Consider the following 20,988-nt stretch of genomic DNA (forward strand, 5'->3'; position numbering starts at 1 on the left):
AAAATAAAACACAAGACATGTTAAGCTCAGCTAATGTGGCGGGAGCTAGTAAGGACCCCAGAACGCTTTGGACCATTGATGATGTCACGGTTGCCTAGAAACACTAGGGTGCAAAAGAGGGTTAGCAGTCGTGGTGAGCCGCTCTCAACCTGCGTCTTTTTAAAACGTCCTCAACCGATACTCTACGATGTCCTAGCAAAGATACAGGAGAGGGAAGACACACATGCCAGGCTGAACAGTGTCAGTGGGGATGAATGCTAGCAATTGTAAAAAAAAATTAAGAGGGAAACTGAAGAAATTATACTGTCTCTTTATTCTTTAAAACTTATGGTACTGCAGTTTTAGTTTCTCTGGTGAAATAGAATGACACTTTCCATCTGCTAGATCCTTATTTTAATTTCTGAAAGGTGGGAACCCTACAGCACAGAGCTTTCCTGAGTAAAAGTGATAATTCTAATAAAGTGTAAATTTCTTTTTAACTAATCCTTTTTCAACTGCTACTTTGTCTTTTATATATTTTGTGACTACAGGGTAGTCAGGATGCTATTGTTGAATCTGCAAGCCACTTACTTAATTTACTAACTGAAAGACCACGGAGTGGAGGAAGAGGAGACATGATGAAATTCTGGACTGGATGGGAAAATCTGCCAGCAAGTCTGTCTGTGGAGATTGTTCGTGGAAACTACAAAACACTAAGAATTCCTTGTCACTACTGGAATTACAACTCTTTCAGTGAGGATTTTGTAGCATGCATTTCCTCTACGCAGTCTGGCTTCGGCTTGCTTTGAGTGATTGACCTGTTAAAAAAAAATAAATAAAAAACAATCTACATTTAAGCTGTAGCAGTTCTTTGTTTGTGAATCAGTTTGTTAAAACAAAACAGTTTTGTTGAAATGTAGAATCAATTCAATTTTCTGATTTTGTCAGATCACAAGTTCGATACATATGTTTAAATGTGATCATATGTATTACTATTAGAGCGACAACATTGCTTGTTATTTAATTTCTCTAGTTTTGTCAAATTCAAAACTAGAGGAACTAGAATAACACAATGTTCAGAGTAGATATTTCATTTCTCTGAGTCAGTACTGTTTGTACAGGCAGTTTTAAATATGAAACTGAAATTGTTTTTTTATGCAAAATTTTATTGAATGTACTTAGATGAGTTCATATATGCTTTAGGTATTAGAAAATAAACAACATAAGACAAAACTTTTTCTGATTCTTATAATTCAAGTAATGTAAAGCAATACAACAATGTACAAATGTACCTAATGGGTTCCTTTTGAGTAAAGAAAAAAAACAAACAAATTACAAATTTAGAACATTTTTGTTCTCTGACATGTCTACCATAAAAGCACTAAAATTCACCTCTGTGGTAACATGATCAGCATTTAGCTTTACATTTCATAAATGGTGAATTTTAAACTGGCACGAAGCGTATTGCTGTCACAGGAAAAAAAATTGAGCGCTATCACGTTATAACATCATATGTATCTTATTAAAATGTGATAGTTATCTTGTTAAAACATGATTGCCTTCTGGTGATTTTGGTTGCTTGGTTACAAACAGCCGTTTGCCGTTATTCAGCTATTGTTATTCAATAAAAATCTGAACATAAAATGTTCAGCAAATACATCTGAGCCTCCGTTATAATCTTTATAACCTCTGTCAAGGCACCGTGGGGTTCAGGAATTGGATGATGTACGACCAAGAACCCAGAGCAGGTTAGGAGTCATGTTGCTTCAGTTCGAAGTGGGTGATTGTCCCAGCCACTGCAGAAAGTATCCAGATCATCCTGCAGACATGGCAGGAACACATAATGGCAACAGAAGAGGAGTGCTTCATTTGAAATGTCCAGCTATCCCTCTTCTTTAAGGTAGTGTAGCACGTCATAATAGATGCACGTTACAGCCGTCCACAGATCTCTCCACAGTCGCTCCAGTCCTTCAATTATGGAGTAATAAACGATTAAAACTGCCCTTCAAATCTCATCATATTGAAGACCACACAAAGCTAATGTTACTATAGACATTCAAAAGCATCACATATTGAAACTTGTCATTTGTACAAACCTTTGATTGTGCACACTCTTCCCAGATATAAAACTGCTTCTTCCTGCTCCAAACGATCACGGAGTCTATCAAAAATATGATTCAGCAAAAGTTCCTTGAAAAGAGAAGAAAAAAAACATTTAAAAAATTGTCAGTAAAATAAAAAAGTATTTTGACATCAGTAGGTCAGCATTGAGAAGTCACAGTAATCTAAATTAAATTATGATATTTAATCTAAAATAAGTTAACAGATGTACTTACAAGCATATATTTTATTGAAAATGAGTTAAAATCAACTGAAAAAACAAAGGCGGTTGTTTATAGTGTTGCTAGGTAACAGAACGAGGTTTTAGGCAAAGTAAAAAGAATGTAAATTAATATTGTATATCAACAATTGTCAGATAAGAGAAGCAGTATTTTGGATGATGTTGTAATGAAGTCACCTGAACAATACGGTAGCTGATCAGAATGGGGTTGTGGTTATAATTAATGTCGGAAAGTGTTCACAGCCCCTCTTTGAAGCACACAAGGCAGCGATATTAGCGGTAGCATCTCCTGAAAAATTACGACTTTTACTAAGACTGCCTGTCTCAGTCTCACCTAAGACAACATACAAACAACCCAGAATGTCGCCACCCATCAGTTCTCTTTAAAGATTCTAGACTTGACCCAAGTGGTATTTCTTTTGAAATAAAACTGGGGAAATTGGACGGGACAGCGGGGAGGGGCTGGGGTGCTAGGAGGTAGCAAGATGTAATATGCCGCACTACACGGTGTAAGATTAACAACGGCCCAACCCGTGTTTTAAATCAGGCTTTAAGATAATGTATCAAACTTCATGCACAAAATAAAATATACTATAGAAATATGAAAGCATTAAACTCACCGTTGGGTTTGCGTTCGCCTCCATGGTCGCCAGCCTGGGTGATGCTGGTATTTCTTCAATATGACGGTTGTGTCACGTGATTAGGTGGATGTTGGAATCGGACATCCATTGCTAATGTCTGTGACCTGAAGTAACCTTGGCCATTTTACAGAGAATTTTTAGACGCTGATTTTGAGACAGCGAATTTTTAGACGCTGAATTTGAGACGTCGAATTTGAGCAAGTTGAATTGGAGGACAACGAAAATATTGCATTTGAATTTTGAAAAGTTGAATTTTTTATATGCTGAATTTTTTAACACTGAAAATTTAAACTGTGAAAAATATGTATATTGAAAATTTGATGACTTTGAAATAGGAATGTGAATTTTTTTAATAACTGAAAATTGCAACCATGTAAAAAAAATTACACCGAATTTTTTTTTACTGCAAAAATAATGACATTGAATTTTTTTTTAGGTTAAAAATATATTCTGAATTTATTTTAATACTGAAAAAGTAAGCACTAATATACAACATTCAAATTTCAGAGGTATTTTTTATTCAAATTCTGATGGCACATATTTACTTCCATAAAAACAGATCTAACCAGTGTTCCTCACTTTCTCAGTAAGCTTCAAAATGTGCTGGTTTTATTTTATAGTCACTGATATTAAGTAGTTTTAGCGTGTGAGACAAAGAAGCTCCTCAAACTGAATTAAAAAGTTGAGTTGGAAAATCATGTGACACAATAAGAACTTGAAGAATTGTCCATAGAAGATCGTCAAACCATCAGTTTTGTATTTTTCTGAAGTGATAAATTAATTATCTGGTCATTTTTTTAAGTCATCATCTGTATGTATTTTATTCATAGCGCCCTCCACATTTTATTGTAGTTTTATGATTTAACAGAGAAGAAATAAAAGAATCCAACTTTTTAATTGGGTACATTTATTCAGCAGAGGACAATATTCTGTGGTAAGAAATAATTGTTTTATTAATAACTTGTTATTGCAGCGTGCAGAGTAAGGAGGACGGTAAAGGAGGTAAAAACAATGTTTTAATTGTTCAATTATTCAACTTACAGAATTGTAATTTTAATGTGTCTAATAACAATAATAAAGGACCTCAATCTAGATAATAATTTTTATATCAGACCACTGGAAATGCTGTATAACGTATAGATTATTTAATAATCATATAAGTCATACGAGGCTCTAACTACTTATTTTATTAATTTATAATTTTCTCAATAATTAATGAGGTTATTTTGCACACTTTAATTTTATCAATTTTATTTAACTCATCTATCAGCACAGTTAACAAAAACTTGAGAGATAAATATTTCTCCCATAATAATGTACAATGGAACTAAGAAATGCGGTTTTGTTCTAAACCCAAATGGAAAAGAGGACGTAAAATGGAAATCCCTAAAAGTGATTCCAGCTTGTGAATAAGCGCATCCTCTTAAACAAGGATATATTCTTAGCTTTAAAGAAAAAGGAAAACTGAATATTGGCTGCAGTAAAGTGCTAATTACTTGATTTAAAATCAGATTTGTAGTACTTACACTTTGTAACTTCCTTCTGTCTGGCCTGTCTCAGCTCCTTCTGTTCTCCAATAAATTAAATACCCATAAACTGCTTAGAGATAAAGAGGGCTGTGTCGCTATTAATGTGTCCCTTCTTATAGTCATAAAATGAAACCATTCCAGAACAACAAAAACCTCCAAATGACTTTACTGCTTTTCTTGTTGAGGTGACACAGAGCGGCAGGTGGCTGGCCGGATAGGCTGCATAGTTTGTCAAGCTCTTCTGTTCTGTAGTTCTTTTCCGCAGGAAAGAGGGGGACGGTTTTTACACCCTGCATCTTTATCTCAGACGCTGTAAGGAGCAGTGTGGTCTAAGGAAATATAGGATTTGTTTCTAGCCTCTGATCAGACAACAAAATGTCACATGGAGGCCATAAAAATGAAGAGCCTTGAATTGATATGCTGCGGCTGCTCTTTAACAGACTAGATGCATATGTTGAATTGCAGTCTTCATCAATGGTATGAATCCGTTTCATATTGTAAATGCAAGCGACTGCGATATCTGGTGTCATGTTACGATTTCTGTGCCCTGCATTAACCGATCCAACTTTTGCTGGTCAGTACCAATGTTGGGTTTTCGTTCAGGTCTGACCTGCCAATTCCCTGTTATTTTTCTTTGGACTATAACAGAATATTTTTCATAAAATTTAAAAATATATTCTGCATGTTCTTTGACAAAGTTTTTAATCCAATAAAAATACAGGTCTTATAAGATTATCTCCATTTAATATTTTCATTGAACTCTAGTTTTGATATAAATAGCATTGAAGATCTGATGATTGGTGCATCTCTGTCCTTTCTGCCACCTCCTGATCAGTCATTGGAGACACTAAAATTCAGGCAGATTGGTGGAGGCATTGTGATAATTGAAAAAGACAAACGTAGTGAGGAGAATTTGCAATTGACATTGTTATTGCAATGTGCAATGATAGTTTGGTAATGTCAGATTCATTTAAGCAGAATGTCTAGGACCCTTAAATTGATAAACCATGACTTCCAGTCTGACTGGGCTACACTGAGTGATTTCATTCAAGTAGGACATTTGTTTGCTCACCTGCTTAGTCCAAGAACTGGCCACAAATAAGTTTGTCACCTAAACTTCCCCATGTCTACTGTGCATCATGCAGATCTAAAGTGTGAGTCTGAACTGAGAGCAGGCTGCCCTGCGTACCGAGATGTTCATTAGGTGAAGCTGTTTCTCTTACATTGTGCACCTGTCATTCCTCCAGCCTTGTCCACATATCACCCTGGCCTGCTGAATCCCCACCCTGTTTCTAAACTGGATTTAACTGTCCCCAGAGACACAGCTGCTTTACCATAAAGTCAAACCGATGCATCAGTGTAACGTCAGTGTGATTTTTAGTCAGTTAAAACTCACCGTGCTCTGGACTATTAACGGTATGAGGTATGAGGTTTTTGTAGTCATTCTTTGTTGTGAATCTATTTATATTTAAATAGGTTAGCATTTTGTCAAACAATTTCTTAGCCTTTGAACATTTTTGCAATTTGTCAAAATACAACCACAAATTTTATTAAACTTGCGTTGGATTTTATTTGACAGACCAGCATGAAGTGGCCAAATAGAAAATTATTTGTTATTGTTATTCTAAGGTTTTTAAATGCAAATCTAAAACTTTTGGTGTACATTTGTTATCATTTGAAATACCAATTTCCAAGCCGTGTCTCTGGTAGCTTTGAAAGTCTTGAGTCTAGCTGTGTTTACTCCATTGGATTTAGTTCTGGACTTTACCTGCGCCATTCTAACTTTCATCTAAACCACTCCACTGAAGCTCACGCTGCAGGTTTATGGTTGGTATCTTGTTGGAGGGGGAACCTTTCTGGTCTTTTACCACCTCTAAAGTTGAAGTAAGGCTTTCTCGTAGCATGATACTGCCACTACCACATCCTGAAAACTGGTGTAGTGGTCCTCTTGCTTTTGCAGTGCTAGTTTTAATCCACATATTGCATAATGAACATTTGAAGAATTTCATTTAGAGTTATTGAAGGAAAGTAGCTGAAGAGTAACACATGTAGCACTTTGCAGATTTTTGAAAACTTTTTCTTCTGATTTATGTGCTACTTTGTGTTAATCTACCAATTAAGCTTCTGTAAAATGCGGTAAAGTGTATGGTCGTAACTTGAAAAGTTAAACAGGTTTAAACACCATATCAACTCAAATCAGCTGGTTCTTTTATTCCATATTGTATATCCCATGAGATATAACACAATGCCAAGCGAACTGTGTGCGAGCTTTGAGAGGATTGGTTTGGCAGCGAGTTGACTGACGAGCCGACAATTTGACGGCCTCTCTGTGTGCGTGTGTTTGTGTGTTAATTCCTGGCCAGCTTTCCAGTGGCTTGCTGTCACTTCCAGTTACTGGTGATTCCTTTAGATTTCCCCCAACTGTAATGATGGGTCTTTAATAGAAAGCTGTTCTCTCCTCCTACATGGGAGAAAGGGAGCGCGGGCGAGCGTGAGGAGGGGTGGCACGCTAGCCAGTCTTTGTGTCCGTCTAAACCATTGTGGTCGCCTCGACAGGGAACACCTTTACCAAGGGACTTTTGTTTTTATCATTCTGCAAATAGAAGCTGGGTAAACAATGAGGAATTGAGGACATTTGCTACATTCAAGGCTAACGTTCTGTAAAACAGGTGAGACTGTGACTGGCTCTTTGGATCCTGATCAGATCCCATTCATACTAAAATGAAAGCAGTTTTGAGGCTTAAATGAATTATAGTGTGCTAAACTAGATATTGGTAGATAAGAGAATTATAATTAACCCTTAAATATAGTTAAGGACAAGATTGATTTGATATAATCATTAAATTATAAACATGTACAAGAATAAAGCAATAGAAAATCTGTTATGTAAAAGTTTCTGTTTATTTTTACCGTGAATATATCTTTCTCTCACCACAAACGGATTAGTGTCACTGAAAGATGAATCCAAGGTTGTTGTTTTTTGTATCAAGACAACTGACAACTGTACTACACATGCATTTTCTTCTCATTTCTATCATAATTTTATTTTATTTTTTTCTGATTAAAGCTAGAGATGGACTGATTTTTGTGTTTGCTTTTTGAAATTTGACTTTAGTTGAGCTTTGACTTATCAATGCTTATTTTAGCTGATTCAAATTTCTCTTTAAGAACTATGATGACCAGCATTCACAAATGTTTATTTCCAGCCTTCCTGGTGGAAATAAAATGTTCGCATTATTCATAATGTGGTGAGGTAGCTCTCACAGGCCTCTCATGTGACAGAAATGTCCCTGTAAAGCAGGACTTTGCTTATTTAAAACATACTAAACGGTTCAAAGTTACAATTTTAAACAGGCTTTAGCAACATATTGGCAGAGTTGTGTTTATTCCCTTGAGAATGTAAATTATTACTACAACTTAGATTTCCAAAAGCTAGCCAACGTTTCCAAATCTGTTGTGTTGAAAAGAAGCAGAGATTAAAAATCCAATGAATAAACATCTACTTATAATTATGAGATGATCTTTATCTAGTAAAGTTGTCCCCACATAACTTCACTCTTTTGCCAATTTTATGTGGTAGATAGCTGTTGTTGTTTTTTTCCCCTACCCAAAAACATTTAAAAACAAAGCCTGTTTTATTTCTGTGTAGTAGTGTCCTGTTAACAGCTGACATGCCTCTGCTGAAAACATTTCCCTTTTAGACATCTTCTTGCGACATTTGTTCTTCCTCTGGTATCTTTTCTTAACACCCTGAAAGTGTAAGTGGATAACTTTGAGCCTTTTTCTCAACTTCCAAATTAAAGAGCATTGCTGTTAGCATGACCTGGTGTGGCGCATTTCCGGACTGAAAAAGATAGGATTTTGATGTTTCCAAATCACCTGTCACCGATGTTGGCAGTTTAGTGGAAAATTATCCTATTGTTTGCTATCCTTCTTAGGAGCATTTCTCTAAAACTGTTTTTCAAGCCTTTACAAGCTGTATGCCTTGTATTAAAAAAGGAACATTGTTTATTTTGTCGCTCTGTCTTCATTGTATCCCTTTAGATAAAGGGATAAAGTAAGTTTGTAACCAGGTTTTGTGTTATGGTTCGCTTTTAATCCAAGCTTGGTCCAGCTGTTGCTAAGGCAACAGTGATCTAATCAAACATGTCTCAAGTAGACCCACATACAGTATAAATGTAAACCTCAGTAAACAAATATGCATGTCCAGCTTATCCATGATGACCCGACTGACCTCCCATCATTGTTCAACATGCTCCGGTTCAACATTGTTTTCTGCCTGATTGGATAAAATATTTAAGCACTGAAACGCCACCCAGTGTGTCTTTTCTCTTTAGTGGACCTGTCTCTCTCTCATCCGTCTGTCTACCTGGTTTCACTCGTCCGCGCTCTCCTTTTGTCCGCAGGCACAAAATCTTTCAACATGATGTCCCCCACCGGAGACAACTCAGAGCTGCTGGCAGAGATCAAAGCCGGAAAGAGCCTCAAGCCCACGCCTCACAATAAAGGCTACACCACTGTGTTCTCCAACACGGGGACAACAGGCAACAATGTAGGTCCAAAGCTTTTTGGCGCTTTTGAATTCATGTACAAGATAATGAATGATACAGAGCTACAGACTCCAGCAGTTCAGTCACAGATATTACAATTACTTTGAATGACTGTGATGTGTAATAAGTGTCTTCATCTCCTTTAAGGGAACCACCACACCGCCAGAGACCCAAACATTTACCCCACCCACCAAGCCACCCTCCCCTCCACAATCCAGCCCGCCCGTCACCCCGAGTCCCAGTCCCAGTCCCACTGGTTCTAGGAACATGTCAGGCTCTGCGAGCTACGAGCAGCTGTCCTCCAACTCCGTCGTCAATGGGGACGGCGGAGCTGGTGCGGCGCAGCCAGAGTCGGAAAGGAAGACGAGCCTCGCCGACATTGAGGCGCTGGTGCCCACTCATGATGAGCAGGGGAAAGCCATCCCCGAGTGGAAAAGGCAGGTGATGGTGAGGAAGCTTCAGGCCAAGATGCAGGAGGAGGAAGAGCACAAACGCAAGGTAGGTGTTGTACCAGATGGCGTGCCCAGATGACAAGTGTTTTGACGTCTTTCTACTATCCCTTTTGTGTTCTCCTAAATTTGAAATATGCAAAATAAAATGAAATAAAATTGGCTTTTCATTTTTATAACTACGATGCAAACGGGATGGCTAGTACTTTGAGTGTTTGATGTTTTATGATCATTTTTCTGTTTGTGCATGAAGAATATAACTGAATCAAGATAAAAATAACTGCTTTCTGAACATCAAAGAAAAGGTTTAATCTTAGAGCAGAAGTTTCAAACTCTAGCCCTTTGTGGCCACTGTCCTGAAACTTGTGGATATGTTTGTAGTTCAGAAGCCCTGAATCAATTAATTGGTCATTAGCAGGACTGGGTTAGAGCTGATTGCATGCTGAGGACAGAGATAGTTATCTCATTCATGTGAGTTGGACCAGAGATGCACCTAAAAGCAGCAGAACGTTGACCTGCCAGGGCTGGAAATTGAGAACCTTCTCCTAGGCAGTCTGAAACTTCTTAAAGAAGATTCCAGTTTAAATCATCTTTTCACACATCTCCTATCAACTGATAACATTCAGCATTTATCGTTTTGTATTCAATAGCTTTGACTTGTGTTACCTTTAAGTATCATTAGACATGGTACTGATTAGAAAGTCATACAGACACAATCTGAACACTTGTTAGGCTCAGATAACACAACAAAGACTCTGGTTATATACAAATTAATTATTTCTAACTTATTAATCATTAATTGCAAGCACAGGTCGCCACTTTTGCCTCTTGCATAATCCAGCAGGAAGAAAATTCTCTTAAATGTCATTCTGTGATGCATGCATAAGAGTTTTTTTTGTTGGGATAGACCAACATTTTATCTTATAGGGTTTAATTAAATAAATCCATATGTGTCTTCTCATAAACAACAAATGAAATACAGATTAGAGCCTTAACACATGTACTTACCAGTTATCAAAGTGTTTTTTGTTTTTTTTTTGTTTTTGCATGACTTTTTTGTTACTCATAGAGATATTTTGAAGTGAAGTGAATTAAAACTTGGCTACATCAACCATCACAGCATCAAGACACTTGACCAAACTATGCACAGTGTGAGCTGGTGATGGCCTTCTGTGGCTTCAAGTCCTTACATGCAGATTCAGTGGTGTGATGATGGGCCCCATTCACACTACAGGTCAACCAGAGCCATCAAAGTCCCTAAAAGAGCATTTTAACCAGTGACGTGCGGTCAGGGGAGGCAGGTGAGGCAGTGCCTCACCAGCCATCATGGAAAGAAAGAAAATATATAATCATAAAGTAATTTAAATTGTTATATTCATCCGGTGGTTTGTACTAAAAAATATTTATTTTTCATGTAGCTTCACCAATTTCGATTTTTATTTGTTCAAAATCGCTGAATTTTCTTATTTTCCCATTCAAATGCTTGGAAGCGATGCCGGTGAGGCAGCAGCGAGCTCTGCCTCACCTTGGATTGCGCAACCCCTGGCTCTGCGCTGGCTGCTAAGCGGAGAGAGCATGTTGCTGTACGGCGTCAATAAAATGGTTTAAACACATTTAATATGTGAACTTATTTCCAATAATTTAGCTTATGTATATAATGTACAGTGCTTTTTGTCACCAACTGTGTTCGGTTTCGTGTAATGAGCGATTATAAACGGCAGAGAACAGGTTCGAGGTGAGGCAGGCAGTTCTCTTGCCTCATGGCAGGGCGCTCAAGATCCCAGGCGCGTCTTGTTCACTCCTCAACTGCGAGTAAGTGAAAGCTAGCTAGGCTAAACGATTCGGGAAGCAAGTCAAGTGCAGAGAAAGATTATAATAGAGATAGAGATTTTTCCTCTATCCCGACTTTGACATGGATGACTACATTACAACTGTTGTAATGTAGTCATCCATGTCAAATGTGTTTTTTAATGAGCTACAGTTTGTATGTGTAAGGATGCAGAAGTGAAACATAACCTGTAAACTGCTGTCAATCTATGCATCTATTTGCAAATCTGATTCTGATGACGTCAGTGCCTCACCAGCTATGAACCTCACCGCACGTCACTGATTTTAACAATGATAAAATGCTTATGTACAAAAAATTCTTAGTAATAGTTTAAAAGTTGAGGAATGTTGTCTTTTGTTTTTGCTTTCATTTCTTTCTAAATATTTTTACCAAGGTTGCCAATAATACATTGCTATAGAGTAATCTTTTTCCTTAGGCAATGATCAATACAAGCAGTTTCTGCAAATATGGTCGGTTCAGCATATAATTTTGCTGGTTCATTCAAAAAGAACAATGGTTTCTCTGTTTGCTATGATTTTAAATTACAGCACAGAGTTTAATGCCCGTAATGAGGCTGTGCCATTGCACCACTAAATCCATGTAAATACTGTGTGTTGGAATGGATTTGCTCTGAAGCGTGTTTAAAACAAGGAACATCCTGCTGAAGGAAACCCTCCTTCCTTCTTTTTTTTCCCCCCTCTTGTCCTGTCGGTCTCCTTTGACCTCTGATTTAGTTTGCGTCAAGTGGACACTACCAACCTCAGGAATGGCACTACTCCCACGTCCACAATGCCATTTTAGGGCCGTTTGGGGAATTGATGACCGAAGCGGACCTAAATCGAATTGAGAAACAAATTGAGAACCTGCAGGTCATGCATAAGATGTCAGAAGTTGAGAAGGAACTGGAGGAACTGGAGCGAGAGCTTCACCAGCTACTACCAGTCTCTGCTGCTCTTAATCAGGAGTATTTCTCAGTCAATCCAAAACAAGTGCATGGGCAAGCTGAAGATCTCCCAGCCTGGTGCAGCAAAATCTCCACCCTGCTCAAGAGCATGGCGATCCTCCTTGCCACCCTTGGAGGCAAGGAGATAGACATCTTAGATTTTATTCTTTCTGGAAATTCCCAAGAAGAAGCAAAAAATATTACTGTAGGCCAGTGTCAAGCATCTGTTGGCACTGGAAATATTGGGCGATCCCAGTCCTTCTCAACAAGAGAAGATGTGGAAAAGGAGATAAAGCAGTGTGGAGTTTCTGTGAAGAACCTGAAGGCCAATTATGAGCTTCAAACTCAGACACAGTCTACAAATGACCCATCTGATAGGGTTTACAAACGCAAGATGTCACTTCCAGTGGTTAGTGAGTCAAGTTATAATCTAGAGCCAACCAGCAATATCAGTGTTCCTTCCTCTGCAAATACAGTTCCTGACTACAGAATCAATGGGCCTTTGCCACCTGTAGAAGAATCTGTCTTACCACTTGTTGAAGAACCAGTTGTTACTGTAGCCTATGTTTCTCCATTGTATGTCTCCTCTGAGGCAATGGCTCCAACAAATATTAAAGAGTTTGACCACGTTCTTTCTTCAGACCCTGTTTTAACTGACGATCACCTAAAACGAAGCTTGGAGGTGCAGACTGATCTAAGCTGTGTCCAGGAGTGCATCGAAATGAGGAAAGAGAGGATCGTCCTTTTGTTCCTTGAACACTGGAGGAAGTATACCATCTCAGAATCTTATCGGACTAAGTACACAGGCAGGAGGGGAAACTACTTGGATGTGGGCTGTGAGGACTACAGCCAGTTCAATGCTCAAATGGGTGATGAAATGCACAGTGAAGATGATAAGATGATTATGTTTATGAAGTCAAAGCAAGTGGTTGGCAATCTGATTGGCCACTGGAGATCAATTATGAGCCAAGTCCCATCACGGCAGATCCGGAGGCTAAGTCGGGCCCAGATGATCTACTGGCCGGAGCACTTCTTGCCACACTTCAACGGCTCCCCTGTGGGCTATGAGAGCTTAACCCTTGACCTCTTCATGCTTGGATACTTCCAGTTACTGGAAATGAACATGTCTCGCAGGGAGCGGAAGTTCCGCCACCTCTTGTGCTACGAGATGTTCGACCGCCTTGGCAGCCACAAGTGGGAAGTTATAAGGCAGTTTCACAAGGAAGTGATGGCGGAAATTGAGAGTGGGAAACGAGACTGGGCGGATGGCTTTGAGGACATGAAACTCAAGCATTTCGGAGACGTGGCTGATGGGGGAGGTGTGATGACGACATCTCTAAATTCCGTATCTCCGGAAATCTCTGCGCTGCATGAATCCCTCCCACCTCCACCTTTGCATCCTCCCCCACCTCCACCTACTTGTCCTCCTCCCACACCTCCAAATCCACAGTCTACAACATCTGCAGTGACAACACAACCATCTCCGCCAGCCTCCCAATTAGATGTTCCTCCATCTGTATCACCTACTGCTGCCGAGAACGGTGTGTCTGACAACATAACTTCATTGAACGCCAATGCTCCAGAGACTATGACAACCAATGAGCAGATGCCTTCAAATGAATCTGGGATTGTGTTGGAGAGGGACCCACAATCTGCAAAAAAAGTGGAGGCAAAACAGAACTCCATGGACACTGCAGGATCAGAACCAAAGAAAGATGTACCCCCTGTGAAAGTTAGATTCACAGAAGAACCACGCGTTGATCAAGTTTCACCCAGAGATGAAACTTCTGAGGATGCGATTAAAGTTATTTATGAGCTCAAAGAGTTCAGCAATGAGGAAATTATCAGATACATTGACCGAAGCTTTGCCTTTTGGAAGGAGAAGGAAGCGGAGCTTTTTGACATCTAACTGCAGTGTCCACCACCAGAGATGGTGCTGGATCTGAGAGGCTAATCTGCACAGTTCAACCTACCGAAAAGGGAAACTAATCGGGAGCGTTGGCATTTAGGCCATGTCACCTAAGGGATTAAACTACAGCAAATAGCCTTCATTTGGTTGTGCTGACATTCCCATTTGTATATGCTTGAATGGAGAGACAGAGCTGACAATTTTTCTGAACCGAGTTCAAGTGAAAACATTTAAATAAAGAGCTTTAAATGAAGCCATGATCTCAAAATCTTTAAATAAGAGATTTGCCATTTAAAAATGTGATTTGTTTATTCACTGTTGTGAATAGTTTGTTCTATTGTAGTACTTCCATCAGTAGCAAGACACAAATGCTTGAGCCACCAACGGCCCCTCTTGTTATTCTATATAATGATAATGATAATATGAAACTTCATTCCTGATAGTAATGCCAAGACATCAGCAGCTGATTGGCTGACAGCTGAGATGCACTGTCCAATCACGATTGAGAGGAGGTTCAGTAATAATCCAGTGATCACATAGATGAGAGGAGAAGCTCTGCCATGCTCTGTTTTTCAAAATAATCCTTCCCAACATTCAGTTCATCATGTCAGTCATTAGTCTGCAAAACGAGTAATGGCTAATGAAAACAATTGTAATTTCTGAAATATTAGGAATAACACTCATTGAACACATTAAGTATATATTAGCTCACTTGTTTTACTAAAAAAAAAAAAAAAAAAAGTCCATAATACAGAACAGTCAAACAGGTCATCACCTTGAGAGAATTGTCAAATTGTGATACACAATTTTTATTTCTAGTCACAAGCTTAGTTTAAAATAATAGTTTATTGTGTTTGAAATTGTAAGTTGTATTTTCTGAGCTCTCAGCCAGACTTTGAAGATAACCCCCCTGAATTACAAAAAGGAAAGTTGCAGCTCTCCAGACTCACATATGCATTTAAAAACATAGTGAAGGTCAAGTTGAAGTATTGAATTATTCTTTAGCACATCTGACAGTTTTTTTTTATTATCATTTCACCAATGGCATCAGGAGTTCTTTAAAACCCCCACTTGTTAACACGTTTCTTTACTGTTTGAAGTAATAAAATGGAGATAAATACATGTTTATCAGTGTATATTGCTACCAGTAGTTTGCATCTCTGTTTGTTTCACTTATAACTAGAATGTGATGAGATTTGATGTGGCATCATTTCCAGGTCTGAGTTCAAACTTTCAGGACAACAAACCGAAAGCTGCAATAAATCCTGACTAAAATCCACCTGCAGAAATGTACAAACCAGGTGTGAATCGATGAGCTGGAGCGACAGCGTAGCTGTAATAAAATCTGTGTTAAAATTATTTTTTTTTTTTCATATTCTCCACATTTTTGTGGTTTTGTCTTTTTCAGAAACTCTATTGGAAAATACAAACATTAAGTTCCAAATCTGTTTTGATATTTATATATTAAAAAAAACATATAATTTTATTCTTGATAGAAATTGCTCAATGAGTTGGTTGTTACTTTGATACGCAGATATTATTGTCCAGGTTTAAGAGCACTTTGTGGTTTGTGGTAGGGAAAAATGTTCTTTAAAATTTGATAACAGATTTCTGTGAGCTCATGTAAGAATTTAATATTCAGTGCTCTAACTCTCGGAACATTCAAAATTGAAGTTTATATAAATTCCTTAGTATTTATGGGTTTTGGTTGGTTATTTCTAATATTAAGGTGTGTTTCACAGATTTTTATTTTTTTTTTTTTCACCTTCTGGAACTGAATTGTGTTTTTACCTGATTTCTACGTTACTGTCAAAAATAAAGTTTATAGAAAATTTTTGTGTTTGTACAAGTTCTAAATTGTTTTCCCCCAGCACTGCCTAGTAGGGGCAAACTTCAGTTCCCTCACAGATCCACTGTGACTCCTGTGGCAGAGCCCTTTTAGACACTCCGTGTGAAGTCCTCCAGTGATCTGCCAGTGGCTTCGATATTCTCATAGAGTCTATTCTGTGGCATCAAGATTACCTTCATGTAACCCTCTTAGTGCCACCTGCTGTCATGCTATCCATGGCTTACAAGAGCCATAAGGAGGTTACTGTGAATCTGCATCACCTCACAGCTCAAAAGGAAGTCATTCAGGCGGTCGGCTAAATGCCATTTACTTACATTCATATTCATCAGTTTATGTACTGACTGCTTGATTTTGAGGATTACAATACCTACAGAGTCTCTACTGGTAATCCTTGTTAGTTTGGATGATAAAGGGCTACAGAATATTGATTATAGATCGAAGTTGTAGGACAATTATAAAACAGTAGAAATGAGGATTAAAGTGGATCCCTGTTCACAATTCACTGACTTTTCTGTGGAACGCAACTCCAAATTATTTGCAGAAATTCTGCCTGTTCACAGATTTGTTTTTGTTTTGTTTTTTTCGTTGCCTGTATCTAAAATGTTCAAAAGAAAATGCAGTTTGGGAAGCTGAAATACATGGAATCACTGACATGCTAGTACTTGATGGCTGAACCGCCAAGAGTGGAAATAGTGAAGACTGTCTTCGCGTCTGCATTAGTGATAGGATAGTTTCCATTGTGTGTTCTGTTGCATATTGAGGTATATTTTGTGAACTACATAAAAATAAGTAGTTGTCATGGGGCGTTCATGGATTTTAGTTATTCACAAGCAGCTGTGATCCTTAAGCCCCATCACTTTTAGGGAGCCACTGTATATGTAATCTACGTAACAGTTTAAAAACATCTAAAACACCACAACTTCTTTTTATATTTCTGCAAAGGAGCAACTTAATAATCTTTTAAAGTGGTACAAATAATTTCCCCCCCCTTCACACCAAGCTGGGCCTGTATCTCAACAATAAGCAGGCAGACTGTTCTCTGTAGTGTCATGGGGAGGTTTTCTTATACATGTATTGGATCATGAGAGTTCCCTGACTCTTTTGAGCACACATAAATTTCCTCTGAAAGGTTCTCTCTATGCAGCTAAAACCAACAAACCAAAACCTCTAACTCATCATACTAGAGGTCCTTTATACATACACAAGTGGGTTTCCCATGAAAGAGGGCCTCCAGCTTGGTGAAGTTCGCACACCTCCAAATTGTCCCTCAAGTAGTTGCTTGGAGTCCATGAGAGAGTTTGAGTTTTTAAGGTTCCAATTCAAAAACAAAATGTACTTTTTACTTTTTGAAGAGTGATCCTTTCATCGTATTTAGTCACTAAAAGGCACGAGGAGAAGAAAAGACCCTACACACCTCATAGACTTAAAAAGAAATCCAAGTACTGGTGCCAAAGACCAGCACGGGTTGAAAATAAAGTTCACAAAATTGTTACACATTTTATAGATGGAGGAAGATATGAAGATGTTTTGACGTTCTGTGTTAACCCAAGATAATTGGTGCACCAAAACACAAATATTAACATTACCATAGTTCTTGTAGTACTGCTTAAACATTAGAAAGTTAACCCACTCTTATTAGTACATGCAGACTATAACTTTACATGCATTTTATTTTAAATTGAACTGATATGAACATCAGAACTGAAACCACTGGCACAAATAAACTGCTGTGTTCAGTCTTTTACTCGGCCAACCCAATATTAAATGACCAGTGAGCCATTTTAGTCCAGTCTTGGCACAGTTCACCTTTGACCAATTTATTTTATTTTGATCAAATTATAAACAAATGAAATAAAAAATAAACAAAAGATTTCTAACTGCTTCTTTTTTTTCTTTGTAATAATTCCCTAGGGAATTATTAAAAATTCATGAAGCAGGTAATGTTACCTGGAGTCACCATAGCTACAGCGAAATCCTCGAGTAAAAGGATTGAGAAAGGAAGGGGTAACGTATCTCAGGCGAGGATGAGAAATCTAACACTGCTGCCCTCTCCTCCCCTCTTGTTCCACCCTCTGCTACAGACGCAAAGAGAAAAAAGGATCCAGTTACGTTCTTTTCTCGATGCAAACATTCAGTAAAACAGTGACGTGATCATTCAATAGCCTTTATCGTATTCCTAACAAAAACACGAGAGGAAGTAGACATTGTGAGGTGTGTTTGCTTCTGAAAATTTATCCAACTGTTTAAAGAGGGGTCCTTTGTTGAGTATTTGTCTTTTATAATGGCCCTTTGTTTGGGAAATTGTACTTGGAAATATGAATAGACGATGGATTCATGTTTCATCACAGTTTCTCCCTGCAGGCGTAGGCCTGGTCTTTCAGCACGGAGCAGGGATTTACCAGCAAATACACACATCAGCAGCACCACTGATGCTCTCATAGATTTGCCTGTTTATTATCACTTTTGATTCTGTTAATTTTACAGCTACATCAAATCTGGAGTTTGCCGTTTTTTCTCTTCTAGATGTCTTACTTTCTTTTTTTCCTAACTTTTATCTATAGCCAAGAACATTAAAAATAAAACATGACTGTTTCATGAACAGTTGAATGCCACATGGATTTAGAGATTTTACAGGCCGTCTGTTTAGCATGGCTGGTGATCCTTAAAAATAGTTGGGTGGTTATGAGGTATATAGTCAGAGTTTAAACACCACAACTGACCGATTTGGGTCCCCGTTTTTGCCCCCATCTCGGACCCTCTCTGTGTCCTCACAGGCTGAAGAGGAAGCAAAGCGCCTGGCTTCAATGCCAGCCTGGAGGAGGGACATGATGAAGAAGAAGATGGATGAGGAGAGGTGAGTAATAAGGCAGTTTTTGGGCATTTTTTTTTTTTTTTTTTTTACAGTGTTTCACACTCTTGAGTTCTGGAAATGTTTCTAAGACCAATATGTAGCCGCTTCACTTCACCCGTTTTCTCATTGAAGTAGATTGCAACCTTTGTTGCTATGACATCAAACAGCAAAATCCCATTTTGTTCCCGAGCTCAGCCATCCATTCGTTTGCTTTTAATTATTCAGCCGTGTGTTCTCCCTGTGATCTCAAGAGACCTGGCCAAGAAAGTTGCAGCACAGGTTGGATACAAAGATCACACAGCAGAGAAATAAATTGCACAGTTTGTAATGACTTTTGTCCAATTCATTCAGCGATGTGAAGCTCTGTAGATGAAGTTCAGAGTGAAGATTTCTCCCGACACTCGTGGAATTAGCGTCGCTAAATTTCCTTCTTCATCTGTCAATAAGGACACACTCAGAATGTTTTTAAATATGAATCACATATCTGAGCCTGTTTACATTAGCATTAACAAGAAGATAAGTGAGAAAGCACGGTTAGTAATAAAACACAGTTGATAAATAATGTTCAACATGCAAAAAGACAACGAGTAAATGCAGTTACATGTGGAAAAGCTACATTGTCAACAAAGCATGATTCTACAAATTATAGTTTTACATGACAAGAAATCCTGAAGTTTGTTTCCTCTCTCTAAAATCCTCATAAGTGCTTAAGCATTTATTAGAATGTTATGAACAAACTCCTTCAAAGGGACGTTATCATGTAAATAAAAATATCTTAAGTATTTTAAAGTGGACATCAATTCTATTTGTGAATTATTTCTTTTTCAAATGATTTCAGACTGTGCTGACCTTGCTTCTTTTTAAGGTGTGATAAATATACGTTTCGCTTTCTCTGCATGTAAATTACAGGGTCCTTGATGTTATTTATGTTATTTATATCCTTGAACCCTGACTATTAAAGTAAAACACTCCTGACAATCCTGACTTCATAAAGTATCTGTTTTAAATTTTCACACAAACTAAAAAGCAATGATTTCTGTTATTCTCTGGCTGTATTAAGTGTTCGTGTTAAAGCAGAGAAGTAATGTAGTCGCTTGTTTTCTTTGCATTGCTAAATTTCAGTCAAATTTGCTTCAGCTTCCCCATAAGGAGGCAGGAAGTAGAGACGGTGGAAAGATGGAAATCTGCTTAAAGCTCCTTATTTGAAGACTAACTCCAGGATGTTCATGTTTTTAGTAAGACCTAAAAGGAAAAACTAGTTAGTGCTGCAGTCAAATTCTAATTTTGGATTGAAATAGAATGACTGTATCCTGCAGCTGTGTGTGTATGTGTGTTATTATTAATGTAGCTTGTGTAATTCCTGTTCACTGTTTCAAGATATTTACGCCTTTTCTCTTTTGTTTTTGACCTCCTGATGTGGCAGGGAACAAAAAAGGTAAGATGTTCCTTTTACCTCACACACTAATGATTTTAACGTTCAAAATAAACTATTTAAATGGATTGAGGTGCAAAACAAATGGAATCCATTTTTTATTTGCAAATTTGGGTAGACACAATGAATGTCGTATCAAAAATAAATCACAATTAATGAATGTTGAAAGACATTTACAAATACTGAGAGAAATGCAGCTGTTTCTTCACGGTACAATTCACAACACAAGAAGAAATAATTCAGCTGGTGTTTAAGATGCCAGATCAAATCTGGATATATTTAAGCACAACAGGTTGAGTACAACTGGTCTTAGAAAATCTAGGTAAAGTGTACTATTCCTTCAGCATTATGTTAGGGATAGGATAACAGAAAATTATTACAGCTGAATATCTTAAAGTTGAAGAAAACTCTGCCTTAAAGCTTCTCCCTATGTGAATTTTGCAACTTGCTCTGAAGTACACTTAGTTGTAGGTTTCTGTCATTTGCAAACTCAGGAGAGGCTTTAAGCAGCCTTTTAGAAGGAACTTACAATGAATCATTAACTTAGAGATCAGCCTGTAAGTTATTGACATTAACATTTATCCATGCATTCATTCTACCTAATTCAGTGCCTTCAAGAGTTCATTTTGGCTTATGGCTATTTCTTTCGGTCAGTACTGTTTGACATGAAGAAGGTTCACAAGAAGG

General features: G+C 37.9%; 1 protein-coding gene across 2 annotated transcripts in view; it reads left to right on the forward strand.

Annotated features, from left to right (window-relative positions):
* The window catches only part of espn (espin), a 54,269-nt gene that overhangs the window by 29,819 nt on the left and 3,462 nt on the right, over positions 1–20,988 (forward strand). The window contains exons 10-13 of one of the 2 annotated variants that reach the window (XM_044131541.1): positions 8,897–9,042; positions 9,188–9,538; positions 18,793–18,872; positions 20,284–20,304. In XM_044131541.1, the coding sequence (XP_043987476.1) occupies positions 8,897–9,042; positions 9,188–9,538; positions 18,793–18,872; positions 20,284–20,304 (598 nt within the window). The remainder of the gene's footprint in view (positions 1–8,896; positions 9,043–9,187; positions 9,539–18,792; positions 18,873–20,283; positions 20,305–20,988) is intronic. The other variant, XM_044131548.1, reaches the window with a different exon arrangement.

The sequence above is a fragment of the Gambusia affinis genome, linkage group LG01 (genome assembly GCF_019740435.1).
Source record: "Gambusia affinis linkage group LG01, SWU_Gaff_1.0, whole genome shotgun sequence".
NCBI classification, from domain to species: domain Eukaryota; kingdom Metazoa; phylum Chordata; class Actinopteri; order Cyprinodontiformes; family Poeciliidae; genus Gambusia; species Gambusia affinis.